Source organism: Pelophylax lessonae, assembly GCF_965119305.1.
Source record: "Pelophylax lessonae genome assembly, chromosome: 3".
Lineage (NCBI taxonomy): Eukaryota > Metazoa > Chordata > Amphibia > Anura > Ranidae > Pelophylax > Pelophylax lessonae.
The window spans coordinates 215714586-215730078 of NC_138770.1; the positions used below are offsets into that span (position 1 = coordinate 215714586).

Sequence of the window (15493 nt, forward strand, 5' to 3'; positions counted from 1 at the left end):
ACCACACTGGGCCCCAATTACTATTGTTTGTACCCCTAAAAGGCTAGATGAGGAGTAGGGGGAGTATGGAACAGGCAGCACCCTCAAACCTTCAGAAGTATGAGATGAACCCCAACAACTTGGAAAGGTGGATCTCTCTCACACGTACCAACACAGACTATCCCCCAATTTAACTGATCCCCAAAGGTTTTTGATTAAATAGCGGAATAGAAAATATGATCCAAAAAAAGTGTATGTATATCACACGTACACAACCACACTAGGCCCCAATTACTATTGTTTGTACCCCTAAAAGGCTAGATGAGGAGTAGGGGGAGTATGGAACAGGCAGCACCCTCAAACCTTCAGAAGTATGAGATGAACCCCAACAACTTGGAAAGGTGGATCTCTCTCACACGTACCGACACAGACTATCCCCCAATTTAACTGATCCCCAAAGGTTTTTGATTAAATAGCGGAATAGAAAATATGATCCAAAAAAAGTGTATGTATATCACACGTACACAACCACACTAGGCCCCAATTACTATTGTTTGTACCCCTAAAAGGCTAGATGAGGAGTAGGGGGGGTATGGAACAGGCAGCACCCTCAAACCTTCAGAAGTATGAGATGAACCCCAACAACTTGGAAAGGTGGATCTCTCTCACACGTACCAACACAGACTATCCCCCAATTTAACTGATCCCCAAAGGTTTTTGATTAAATAGCGGAATAGAAAATATGATCCCAAAAAAGTGTATGTATATCACACGTACACAACCACACTAGGCCCCAATTACTATTGTTTGTACCCCTAAAAGGCTAGGAGTAGGGGGAGTATGGAACAGGCAGCACCCTCAAACCTTCAGAAGTAGGAGATGAACCCCAACAACTTGGAAAGGTGGATCTCTCTCACACGTACCAACACAGACTATCCCCCAATTTAACTGATCCCCAAAGGTTTTTGATTAAATAGCGGAATAGAAAATATGATCCCAAAAAAGTGTATGTATATCACACGTACACAACCACACTAGGCCCCAATTACTATTGTTTGTACCCCTAAAAGGCTAGATGAGGAGTAGGGGGAGTATGGAACAGGCAGCACCCTCAAACCTTCAGTATGAGATTGTGTTCACTGTACCCCACAAAGATTGAGTTCACTGCACCCCACAATGATTGTGTTCACTGCACCCCACAAAGATTGTGTTCACTGCACCTCACAAAGATTGTGTTCACTGTACCCCCCAAAGATTGTGTTCACTGCACCCCACAAAGATTCTGTTCACTGTACCCCACAAAGATTGTGTTCACTGCACCCCAAAAAGATTGTGTTCACTGCACCCCAAAAAGGATGTTGTTCACTGCACCCCAAAAAGGATGTTGTTCACTCCACCCCAAAAAGATTGTGTTCACTGCACCCCACAAAGATTGTGTTCACTGCACCCCAAAAAGATTGTGTTCACTGCACCCCAAAAATGATTTTGTTCACTGCACCCCAAAAATGATTTTGTTCACTGCACCCCAAAAAGGATGTTGTTCACTCCACCCCAAAAAGATTGTGTTCACTGCACCCCAAAAAGATTGTGTTCACTGCACCCCACAAAGGATTTTGTTCACTGCACCCCAAAAAGATTGTGTTCACTGCACCCCAAAAAGGATGTTGTTCACTGCACCCCAAAAAGGATTTTGTTCACTGCACCCCAAAAAGATTGTGTTCACTGCACCCCACAAAGGATTTTGTTCACTGCACCCCACAAAGATTGTGTTCACTGCACACCAAAAAGGATTGTGTTCACTGCACCCCAAAAAGATTTTGTTCACTGCACCCCAAAAAGATTGTGTTCACTGCAGCCCAAAAAGATTGTGTTCACTGCAGCCCAAAAAGATTGTGTTCACTGCAGCCCAAAAAGATTGTGTTCAATGCAGCCCAAAAAGATTGTGTTCACTGCAGCCCAAAAAGATTGTGTTCACTGCAGCTCACGCACAGAAAAATGGATGTGGATCACTGACACCTGCCTATCTCCAATCCCACACCACACAGCAATATCGATTGTAGTTTGTAGAACACAGTTTCCCTAAAATTCAGCAGACTCTGTCCCTAACAGGATTGAGAAGAGATCGTAGATCAGGATTGAGTGCAGACCCCACCCCCCACACAGCAATATCGATTGTAGTTTGTAGAAGACACTGACCCTATATAATTCAGCAGACTCTATCCCTAAAATGCCTACAACTCGCCCTGCCTAAACACTCCGACCTGTCCCTCAATTCTATCCGGACACAAATGGTTTTTTCCTGCCTATCTTTCCCTAATCAGCAGCCAGCACGTTGATGTGTGCTCTGTCCCTGAATCTAAGCAGCATAATGACGCCGCTGCGGCTGCCTCGAACTTATAAAGACTTGGTCACATGCTTCAGACGGCCAATCACAGCTACTGAGACATTTGCAGGCATGGCTGGGATGGCTTAAGGCACACCAGTTAAACGATTGTTGATTGGCTGTTGAAAGCCCGCCATGAAAAGAGCGCCAAAGCATGCAAAACCCGGAAATAAAACGACCGAACACGGATTTTTACCCGAACATACAGTAAAGTGTCCGTGTCCGTGTTCGGGTACAAAAAATCCAATTATTCGGTACGAACACGAATAATACAGTCCGTGTTCGCTCAACACTACTCCCTAGTGCCGAACTGTGACACTCCCACCACCATGCTTGACTGTAGGCAAGACACACTTGTGTTTGTACTCCTCACCTGGTTGCCACCACACATGCTTGACACCATCTGGACCAAATAGGTTAATCTTGGTCTCATCAGACCACAGGACTTGGTTCCAGTAATCCATGTCCTTAGTCTGCTTGTCTTCAGCAAACTGTTTGCAGGCTTTCTTGTGCATCATCTTTAGAAGAGGCTTCCTTCTCGGACGACAGCCATGCAAACCAATGTGATGCAGTGTGCAGCGTATGGTCTGAGCACTGACAGGCTGACTCCCCATCCCTTCAACCTCTGCAGCAACACTGGCAGCACTCATACGTCTATTTCCCAAAAACAACCTTTGGATATGACGCTGAGCATGTGCACTCAACTTCTTTGGTCAACCATGCTGAGTCCTGTTCTGAGTGGAACTTGTCCTGTTAAACCACTGTATGGTCTTGGCCACCATGCTGAAGCTCAGTTTTAGGGTCTTGGCAATCTTCTTATTGCCTAGGCCATCTTTATGTAGAGCAACAATTATTCTTTTCAGATCCTCAGAGAGTTCTTTGCCATGAAGTGCCATGTTGAACTTCCAGTGACCAGTTTGAGAGAGTAAGAGCGATAACACAAAATTTACCACACCTGCTCCCTATTCACACCTGAGACCTTGTAACACTAACGAGTCACATGACACCAGGGAGGGAAAATGGCTAATTGGGCCCAGTTTGGACATTTTGACTAAGGGGTGTACTCACTTTTGTTGCCAGCGGTTTAGACAATAATGGCTGTGTGTTGAGTTATTTTGAGGGGACAGCAAATTTACACTGTTATACAAGCTGTACACTCACTACTTTACATTGTAGCAAATTGTGATTTCTTTTGTGTTGTCACATGAAAAGAAATAACATAATATTTACAAAAATGTGAAGGGTGTACTCACTTTTGTGAGATACTGTATATTCATACAAAAAAGAACACATCTTGGTTTGGAAGAGCCATGGTTCTCATAAAGGTTCACTTCAATTCACATCCACCAAGCCATACAAGCTCCCATTCTCTTTTCAAAGCTTCAGGCCTTTTCTTTGTGCCGAAATATGCCGGTCCTGTGTACCAACCCCTCCTGAAACTTGTCCTGTACTGCGTGTTTCAGTAAGAGCGACTAAGCATCCTATTGATCATTTAGCAACTCTGATATGGGTGAGAGGAGCAGTCAGATATTGGTTCAGTCCCTCTGATCAAGAAAGAGTTCTACTGTCTGGTGCTGGACTGCCACCCCTACCTTCCCTTTAGTGCCTCTAGCATGTGGGAGTGGAGATGGAGGAGATCTGATACCTATGGGGGGTGGAGGGGATCAGATACCTGGGGAGAGTGTTCTGTAAAGGAGATGAAGGGAATCTGCAGTCTGAAGGGTGAGTGTCCAATAGGAGGGTGGAGACAATTTTCTACCTAATTTAAGTGTTCTATAGAATGGATGAAGGGAATCTGCAGCCTAATAGGTCTATTAATAGGTCTATTAGGGGGTTGTAAAGGATCTGCTACCTGGGGTTAGTGTTATATAGAGGGTATGAGAAGGATCTTCTGCCTGAAGGGCGAGTGACCTATAGGAAGTTGGAGATTAACACACTCTAGGTGTCTAGTATCTTATGGAAAAGATGGAGGGGGGACTGCTACCTGCATCCCATAGAGGGGAAATAAAGGGAATCTGCTCCCGGTTGTAAGTGCCCTATAGATAAAATGAGGATTTGCTCAAGTCAGCCACTGATCACCAATGCTAGGAGGATGGGGAGGATGTGATTGCTACCGATTACTAGGCCTGGTAGGGGGACTATTGTGCCAGCGAGCCACTGACCACCAATACAGGAAGGGTAATGCTATTGTTACAGTCTGCTATTGACCTTCAATGCTAGTCAGGGGAGTACGGGGGAGGTATTGTGCCAGCCACTGACTTCCAGTCACTGTGCCAGCTAGCAATGCTGTGAAGGGGAGAGGTGTAATTTTTACAACCAACCATTTACCACACGCTGAAAGGGTCATTTTTACAGCCAGGCACTGACCATCAATGCTGGGGAGGGGATCGTTTTTACAGCCAGCTACTGACCACCATTACTTCTGACCAGAGTGTTTATTATCTCAACAATTGCTGGATGTCAGCAATCACTGATAGCAATGGGCAAATCTGCTTGAGATCCATTTGTGTACTGCGTTTGCAAATTGCAAACTTTAATGTGGACCCAATTGAAGTCACTAAGAGCTGAATCTTGAAAATCAGTTATTTTCTTTTTCTAGGTTTATAGGCAAGGAGTTACCAAAAAGGACATGGGGTACTAGGGGGACATGTAACAATTTAGTGGATAGTAAACCTTTTAGAAAAGCTTAAAAAGGCAATATTATTATTACACTATTTTTTAGAGCCAATTTACGCTAAAACTTGATGAGGGTCTAGTATGGATTGTTAGGATGGACCCCACAAAAAATGAATGAGGAGCCCCCTAAAATGCATAGTAGAACCTTATCCTTGATGAAGGCCTAGTATGGATTTTAAGGGGGTGCCTCTGTGCATAAGAAAAATTTGGAGCCCCCCAAAAAAACATACTAGGCCCTTATCTGAGCATGCAGCTTGACTCTCCAGGAAAAGAGGGGCATGTGCCCTCTTCCTGAACCATACCAGGACACATGCTCTCAATATGGGAAGCATACCTTGCCAGGGCCCCCTCCATAAAGAAAGTTGTTCCCATGTTGATGGACAGGACCCTCGTCCCCAAATCCCTGGTCCGATGGATGTGGTGGCCTTATATAAAAAAAAAGAAAAAACATGCCCCACAGTGTATAACCACCTTAATTCACAATGTCCAGCAATGTAGATCCACGCTCATTATAATAAACGCTGCCCACAAAACAGCTGATGCAAAACACGATGACCTTCGGAGACAATGTGCTCCTGATTGACTCTTGCCATAAATAACATTTTCTGGCCAGAGATGTAAATGAAAGAAGAAATCCTGGGTGACATTGTCTAAATATGGTCATGACTTCAGCAAAACAGTTCAGAACACAAACTGCTATTTGCAATTATTCTAATAACAGCATCCCCCCTACAGTGAAGACTAGAGTAGTTCTGTTAATACAGGTGAACAGCTGGAGGGTTCCAATGCCTAAGGACAAAGGGGCCTCCTCTGGAATTAAAGTAATCTGGGAGCAATTCAGAGGGGCTTACCACAGTATCTGGGTCTTCTGGAGTGCTATTAGGGCTCCTGCCCGGCTGCCCGAATGTAGGTTCTAATAGTGGAGGACCTCTCACCTCTCTGCAGAATACTTGTCCACCTACCTCTGCCTGATCAGGTGTGTCCTCTCTGAGATGCTGTGGAAGAAAAGCTGAGAACTTTATACTCTCTGGACTTGTCCAGAAACACAGGGGAAAGTGGGAAATTAAGTTTAAGGGGCTTTTGCCTTCATTTGAGCATGGTAATACACGTGGATGCTGCTACAAGGCTGATAGTGGTGCTATGTTATGTCCTGACTCCTGAACCATAAATAGATGTCTTCATAGTGTGCAGGTTAAACAGCAATGAAACCGGAGGAGCCAAATAGGAGACTAGCTCACCTGTAAGATTTCAAACTATGCGAGAACTTTCATGGTGGCCCTTGTTTTTGCACATAGGGTGCTTTCACAGTAACCAAATCTTTACAAATATACATGCTATGTATTCTGCCTAAGCACTGTCCAGATCTTCACAAAGTGAAACCTGCTCAAACCAGAGCTACTTTTATTCTCCATTGGAGCAACCAGCATACAGAATAACCAGAACCGTAAGACAATATGTTTTAGTAGCACATAGACCCTAACATTCAACTAAAGATTTAGTGGCTTCAGAAAACACCTCTGCTTGTTTTTTTATAAATAGAAACCATATTGGCTTACACATTATTTAACAAATAAGCATTTAATACAGGGCAAAAAGTTCCAAAGTACAACGGGTTACATAAAGAGAGAGCACAGCAGTGTTTTTGGTAGATCCAAAGGTGGTTGAATGATTACATTGTAATGTGTGTAGCCAGCTTAAAAGTATACACATGTTTCATATGCTATGTCATTTTTACCTGATTGTACCTGATTGTAATTATTTTCACTTCTGGAGCTTTTTTGGGGACCCTGAATTTGAATATGACTCAACTAAGAGTTTTTCTTGATGGATTTTATCCATGATGTAACTTTTTTTTCTGTTTGCAGCTATCAATGGATATATGTATGGGAATCAGCCCGGCCTGAATTTATGTGTAGGATATACAGCACGCTGGCATTTGCTGGGACTTGGTTCAGTCATTGATATTCATGGAATTCACTTCACAGGAAATACTTTCCAGTTACATAATACCACAAGGGATGTTGTGAGCATATCTCCACATGTCTCATATTCTGCTGTAATGATACCGGACAATGAAGGTGAGCATGGATTTTTTATACTGGACATACACAAGCACATCCAACATCTAACCAGATACACCTAATGACAAAAAAGACTTTCCATTCAGCCATCTTGATGATTGGCTTTGTTGAACAAGTTTTTTAAATTAAAAGATCACTTTTATCATTTATCATGGGTTCAGAGTCAGACCCATGGTAGCATTGACAGACATGCTCAGTCCGATCTTAATAAAACTAGATTCACAGACCTGAGCACCATTCTGGTCATTACAGCGCTGGGTAGGAAATGTCTAGGGATGTCAATCATCCCTACAGTCCCACCCACATCATTATGGCACTTCCCAGTTGCTTTAAGAGTGTCTAGGGAGGTTGATCATCTCTTTAACTCCACCTATAGCATTAGGCAACATTCCATGTCCCCATAGAGTGAGAGGTCTTTTAGTAGGGATGAGCAAACTAAGCATCTGACCAACCAAGTGAATGACCAAATAAACAATGTTCTCCAATATAAATTGAGCATAAATCATTTCATCCACTGATGTAAATTTGTTGTCAACAATACCCAAAGATGTTTTCTCCATGCACTATAGCTGCTAAATGACAGGATCCCAGAGACTACAAACAGGAGTTGGGGATCTGTCATTTATCCATTGTAAAGCAGCAAATTACATACCCCCAGCTGCTTTTTGTAAAGAAATCAATGTTAAAGTGTTGTTGTAGTATGTTTATGGTTTGAAGAATTTACAGATACTTAACAGAGACTCCTTTAGGTAGCACTACCCTCGCAGAATTTGGGTTCTCTGTGCTGCACCTCAACTCCAAGAACAAACTACCCCCCCCCCCCCCCCCACACACACACACACACACCTGGTTGAATGAAAGTTACTGCTGTAAGATTCTGGTACCTTCGGTACCCTTCCAGCCCAATTCTTCCGCATATAGCTACCTGTCCCTTTAAATCTCGTGACGTCATCACTAGGCGCCGCTCTGAGCAGCTATTTCAATCGCCGGTTTTCACTCACAAGGTGTTCGTGCAAACCGCTTGTTACACAGCCTTGTGTGACGCTGCCGAAGCCTCCAGCTATTTCCTGTATCTCGCTATGGATCCTGTATCTCGCTACCGATCCTTCTCCTCATTACCGGACCCCTCATCTCTCTAAAACCAACTAGTGATAAGTACCCCACAGGGGATCCCTTCCTATCAACTTACACTATCTACTCTTGTATACTAAAGACTGTTGCTATCTATGCATTACTATTTCTATCATCTGCACTGTTACATAGATTGCTAGCTCTTGAGTCTACTACCATCTATATCCTTGCACTGAGTTAGCAATTCCTGTACACTTCATCTGCTGTCCCCTACCACCTGTTAATTGTACATGATTGCTAACCTATCTGCATACTATCTATCACCATCTGCTAACACTCCTGAACATTACTATTGAGTGCCTATCATTGCTATCACTACTCACGCCTGTCCTTTCAGCACATCACCTCTACACTATCGTATACAACCTATCACTCCAGGAACATCTTATCTGAGTGCCTGTATATTTGCATGCTGAGGCAGGCTGGGCCACAATGATGAGTCTGGAGAGTTGGATATGGTGATTCAACACATCTCTGCACGACTACTGAGTGGAAATTCTGCAGCTGCAAATCCAGTTCACTAAACAAACGCCGGAGCGTTACAGATTGCACGAACCTGAAAAAAAAATGGATTCAGCAGAATTAGCCACCCATGTGTTACAACTAACACAAAAGGTAGATGCACTAATCCTTTCCCTTACCGAAGTAAAAAATGAAAATCAGACTTTGAGACAGCAGGTAGCTCGTATTTCACAGCTCACTGCTGCTCAACCTCGTGAGCCCAAAATAAACCCTCCTCTAGTGTTTACAGGTGATCGAAAAAAATTTAGTGAATTTAAAAACGCATGTCAATTGCTTTTTAATCTAAAACCTTGTACTTACACTACAGACCAAATTAAAGTCTGCACCACTATCTCATATTTGTCGGGTGATCCACGGGCTTGGGCAGACTCTCTCTTTGAGAAAAATGACCCTCTTCTTAACTCCTATCCTTTTATTTTTAGCAGAACTCGCTAGCCTATATGAAGACCCAAATAGGCAGAGTACTGCTGACAGCCAATTGAGGGCTTTAAAACAAGGAAGGTGTTGAAGACTTCGTAGCAGAGTTCAAAAGATGGACCCTTGATTCAGGGTGGAATGATGCATCTTTGCGAACCCAGTTCAGACTCAGGTTATCAGAAGCCGTTAAAGACGAGCTCGCCCGAGCGGATTTACCTGGCACTTTGGATGCCTTAATACAACTCAGCATCAATATTGACAGGCGACTGCGAGAAAGAAAGGCTGAGAAAATGGGAGTACCATTATCCAATCCTTCTCGGGTTTCGCCCGTTGACCCTACTCCTATGGAGGTAGGAACCATACGCCCACCATTATCGTCTACTGAAGATCATTTGATAAGCGTCTGTCCGCAAAAAAGAGGGTGAGTGTTCACATGTCTTGCTGGGGGGATTAACGACTTCTTTTTCTAATCCCTATCTTTTTATTCATTTGACCTTACAGTGGGACCATAATAGGATCACCACCAAGGCTATGATCGACACAGGATCTTGTGGGAACTACATTGACACTAGTTTTGTTGCTTTAAATAAAATACCTATTATTTCAAAATCTAAACCTGTCTCTGTTAGTTTTATTAACGGTATTCCGTTATCTTCTGGTCCAATTACCAATCAGACACAAGCACTCCTTGCTACTGCTAACGAGTCTCATGCTGAGACCACCACTTTTGATGTATTACCTTCACCCCATTTTCCCATTATTTTGAGACTTCCCTGGTTACACATACATCAACCAATCATTGATTGGAAAACACGGACTTTAACCTTCCCCTCATCAGGATCTATCAGAAGTCTTCCTTGAGAAAAATGCTCAAGTATTGCCTCCCCATAGGGACTACGATTGTTCTATTGATCTACTCCCTAATAGTAAACTACCTTTCGGTCATGTTTATCCTCTTTCTCAGGATGAACTTTCTCATCTCAAGGAATACTTGGATGAGAATTTAGCGAAAGGGTTTATTAGACCCTCTACTTCTTCCACAGCTGCAGGACTTTTCTTTGTCCGCAATAAGGATTTAAGTCTCAGGCCTATTATTGACTATAGGCAATTAAATACCATTACGATAAAGGATCGCTATCCTTTACCTCTCATTCCCGAACTCATTGAACAAGTGCGCAGAGCTACCTACTTTTCAAAATTGGACCTAAAAGGGGCATACAACCTTATCCGAATCCGTAATGGGGATGAGTGGAAGACGGCATTCAGAACCAGATACGGATTATTCGAATATCTAGTGATGCCTTTTGGGTTGTGTAATGCTCCCGCAGCATTTCAACGATTCATAAATGACATCTTCAGAGACTTACTTGATGTTTGTGTTGTGGTATATCTGGATGATATACTCATTTATTCTCAGTCCTTGTCCGAACATGTAAGACATGTAAGACTTGTGCTATCCAGATTACTTGCACACAACTTATACGTAAAATTAAAAAAATGCCTATTTCATAAGGAAGAAGTACTATTCCTAGGATACATCATATCTAAGAACGGTATCAAGATGGATATGAGCAAGATATCGTGTATACTGGATTGGCCTGTACCAACAACTCGTAAGGCATTACAACGATTCCTTGGATTTTCAAACTTCTATAGGAAGTTCATCAAGAACTTCTCTTCTATTGTGAGACCACTCACACAACTTACAAGTGTAAAGAAACCATTCAAATGGTCTGAAGAAGCTAATAAAGCTTTCCGCTTGTTAAAATCAAGCTTCACTTCTGCTCCCATATTACGCCATCCAGACCCATCCCTTCAATACATCCTGGAGGTAGATGCGTCAAATATGGCTGTAGGAGCAGTTCTTTCCCAACGACCAACGAATACTTCACCACTCCACCCAGTTGCTTTTTTCTCTAAATCACTAAGTAGCCCAGAGGTGAATTACCCAGTGGGTGAAAAAGAGTTGCTTGCCATAAAATTGGCACTAGAAAATTGGCGACATTTACTTGAAGGTACTCGATTGCCAATACTCATATATACAGATCATAAGAATCTCCAATACCTTCAGACCAACAAGACTCTTTCCCACCGGCAGGTACGTTGGTCATTATTCTTCCTAAGATTCAACTTCCTAGTGACCTACACGCCTGCAGACAAAAACAAAAAAGCGGATGCGCTATCACGGCTAACCGAAGATAACTGCGCCGAAATCCCTTCACTTCCTATAATACCCCATGACCGTATTATTGGTGTTGTTCGTTCCTTGAAGGAAGAGATTCTGCACAGTATAGGACTGGATTCACCACCACCACAACTAAGTGCTGATGCAGAAGGCTTCCTCTACTTTAACGACAAACTCTACATACCTCCTGGTATGCGTACCAAGATCTTGGAATTATCACATGACGTACCTATGGCAGGACATATGGGTATGACTAAGACATTCAATTTGCTCACCAGGCAATTTTGGTGGCCTGATATGAAGACGTCTGTACAAAAATTTGTTTCCTCATGTGACATCTGTGCAAGGTCCAAAATTGACACTACAAAACCATCTGGTCTACTTTGCAGTCTACCAATACCCAAAGTTCCATGGGAAGTTGTGTCCTTAGACTTTATAGTAGAATTACCACCTTCCAAAGGATTTACTACCATTCTAGTGTCAGTGGACCATCTGACAAAGATGACACATTTCATTTCTATTCGCAGACTACCTTCATCTAAGGAAACAGCGGAATTACTAGTGAAACGTGTTCAAGCTACATGGAATTCCAAAGACTCTTTTATCTGACCGAGGTTCACAGTTCATCTCCAAGTTTTGGCAAGCTCTATGTCATATACTACGAATTGAGCGAAAACTTACTTCTCCCTACCACCCTCAGACCAATGGACAAACTGAAAGAGTCAACCAGTGCATTGAACAATATTTGCGTTGCTACACCTCATACCTACAGGATGATTGGGTGGACCTCCTCCCTCTGGCAGAATTTGCTTACAATAACGCAACCCACAGTACTACTAAGCAAAGTCCATTCTACCTAAACTATGGGTTTCATCCCACACTTCTTCCACCACGCATCCTGCCATCAAGTAACCCAGTAGCCTCTGACTATCTTACCCAAATAAAAGACTCTCTGGGTTTACTTAACACTACCATCTCACATGCCCATAGCCAACAAAAAAGGTACTACTAGTCCGTAGAAGACCTTCTCCTCAATATGCTATTGGGGATCTCGTTTGGCTATCTACGAAAAACTTAAGGTTAAAGATCCCCAGTAAAAAGCTCGGGCCTTTGTTTCTAGGACCTTTCCCAATTGAGAAGCTCATTGGGAGAGCTGCAGTTCAACTCACCTTACCGGCAGATCTTAAAATACACCCCATCTTTCACGTGTCGCTACTGAAACCACATGTTCCCAACCAAGGAATAAGACCTACCATCTCGCCTCCACCTCCAGTACAAGTTGAGGGCGGAGAAGAATTTGAGATTAAGGAGATTTTGGATTCTCGTATCCACAGAGGGAAACTCCAATATCTCATAAGATGGAAAAACTATGGACCCCAAGACGACACCTGGTTGGATACTTCTGACGTTCACGCTCCCAGGCTTATACGAAGGTTCCACTCCAAATACCCGGAGAGACCAGTGCTATAGGCCTTCCGGAGCCAGCCTTAAGGGGGGGTACTGTAAGATTCTAGTACCTTCGGTACCCTTCCAGCCCAATTCTTCCACATATAGCTACCTGTCCCTTTAAATCTCGTGACGTCATCACTAGGCGCCGCTCTGAGCGGCTATTTCAATCGCCGGTTTTCACTCACAAGGTGTTCGTGCAAACCGCTTGTTACACAGCCTTGTCTGACGCTGCCGAAGCCTCCAGCTATTTCCTGTATCTCGCTACGGATCCTGTATCTCGCTACCGATCCTTCTCCTCATTACCGGACCCCTCATCTCTCTAAAACCAACTAGTGATAAGTACCCCGCAGGGGATTCCTTCCTATCAACTTACACTATCTGTTGCTATCTATGCATTACTATTTCTATCATCTGCACTGTTACATAGATTGCTAGCTCTTGAGTCTACTACCATCTATATCCTAGCACTGAGTTAGCAATTCCTGTACACTTCATCTGCTGTCCCCTACCACCTGTTAATTGTACATGATTGTTAACCTATCTGCATACTATCTATCACCATCTGCTAACACTCCTGAACATTACTATTGAGTGCCTATCATTGCTATCACTACTCACGCCTGTCCTTTCAGCACATCACCTCTATACTATCGTATACAACCTATCACTCCAGGAACATCTTATCTGAGTGCCTGTATATTTGCATGCTGAGGCAGGCTGGGCCACAATGATGAGTCTGGAGAGTTGGATATGGTGATTCAACACATCTCTGCACGACTACTGAGTGGAAATTCTGCAGCTGCAAATCCAGTTCACTAAACAAACGCCGGAGCGTTACAACTGCAAGCACTTATAGGAACACATGCATAGATACCTTTAACTTGGCTGTGAATTAGTACCACGAAATAGACCATTTAGTGGTAAATAAACTCAAAGTAAATGAACACACAGAAGATAGGTTCAGACACACTACACTAGACAGTGTAATCACTATGCCAACTTATAATAGAGTTATACCCCTCAACTGGAATTACCTAGTTAAGCAGCAAAGTCAGCAGTAAACAGTGCATATAAGCCCTAACTGCAATGTAAATAATTGTACTAGAACTAGTTTAGGGTGCACTCTAGGAGAATAGCTAGACTATAGGATATAATGCAATGTACCTCTTAGCAAAGACAATAGGTAAAGGTCTTTGTGTGGCAGCTGTAAAGGTGCAGTCTTTAGTCCTGACTCTTCAGCCAGCTAGCGTTGGGGCCCAGTTGTACCATTGGTGCACCTCAAAGACAATGGGTAAAGGTCATTGGGTAGCAGCTGTTAAGGTGTAGTCTTTAGTCCTAACTCTTCAGCCAGCTAGCGTTGGGGCCCAGTTGTACCTTTGGTGTACATGTGTACAGTTCCAGTCACATCTGCAGGCAGCAAATAAGGTAACTAAATAACTGTAGGGTCAGTTCCTAAAGTGTTTTTCTGTAGTAGCATAAAGTAGAAGCTCACCAGTACCAGCGATATTGCAGCTCACTATCCAGTCACACACAGCAATTAGTCCACTCTCTGCTCCGCACCCAGATAACTCTGTCAGCACCTAAAAACTCTGCCCTTTGGATCCTGCTCAGGCCACTGATGTGCTGCAGTAATGGTGTACACTGGACATCAATGCAACTCTCTGGTCTTCCTCACATCAAGAGGAAGCTGTGTCATTTACAGCCTGTTTTCTACTTTCCTCCCACCAATCTTCTCTTCAGGGCTACAGAGCATTACTGCCTTACCCAGCCTATTGAAATCCTCCTGCTCAGCAGCTCCCTCCTGTAATGCTACTCCTGTAGCAACTGCTGGATAGGATGGGTCCTTTGTTCTTTGCCTTGACCTTCTCAAGAACCTCTGCCCCTCCAACACACCAGGTTGAGTGTACAAACATACAATATCACAGGGAATCGCTGACAGTTATACTTAGTACCCAACAGTAGTGCTATTTCAAAGAAAACAGACACCAAACCAGGTGGTAAAGGAAAAGTTAAAGCAGAGCTCCACCCAAAAAGGGAAGCGCCACTTGTTTGCACCCTCCCTCCATTGCCACATTTGACACTTTTTAGGGGCGAGCGGGCACCTGATTTTGACAGGTACCCACTGCAACTTCTGGCTCAGATCGCCGTGTGAAACTGAGCCAGAAGTTCTCCCCCTTCCTTCCCCCGCAGTCTTCTGGGACACATCACAGGTCCTAGAAGACTATGGGACCATTCACAAGAGGCAGCATGACTCACGCATGTGCAGTAGGACACAGGCTGTGAAGCTGCAAGGCTTCACCTCCTGATTCCCTTACGAGTGTTGCCGACGCCTGCACCCAAAGCTGATTAAAGAATCAGCTCAGGTGAGGACATTGCGGGATCCCTGGACAGGTAAGTGTCCTTATATTAAAAGTCAGTAGCCACAGTATTTGTAGCCTGGAGCTTCTCTTTAAATATATTATCACCTAATATGGAGTCACTAGGCAAGCATAAAATAGATTAACAATGATGATAACACAATTTAGTGTACAAAGTGATTAACAGTAAGGACTAGACATAAGATGACATTTGGCATCCAGATCGGCATAAAAAGTAACAATGCCACCTCAAATGCAGCAGTGAGCAGTAGCAAAGTTTAATCTACCGAGTGCTGGAACTATACTGCCAGAG

General features: G+C 43.5%; 1 protein-coding gene across 1 annotated transcript in view; it reads left to right on the forward strand.

Moving 5' to 3' along the window:
- Positions 1-15493, forward strand: part of LOC309551190 (ceruloplasmin-like) — a 192301-nt gene that overhangs the window by 107928 nt on the left and 68880 nt on the right. Inside the window, exon 11 of the mRNA XM_082251689.1 lies at positions 6904-7116. Within this exon, the coding sequence (XP_082107815.1) occupies positions 6904-7116 (213 nt within the window). The remainder of the gene's footprint in view (positions 1-6903; positions 7117-15493) is intronic.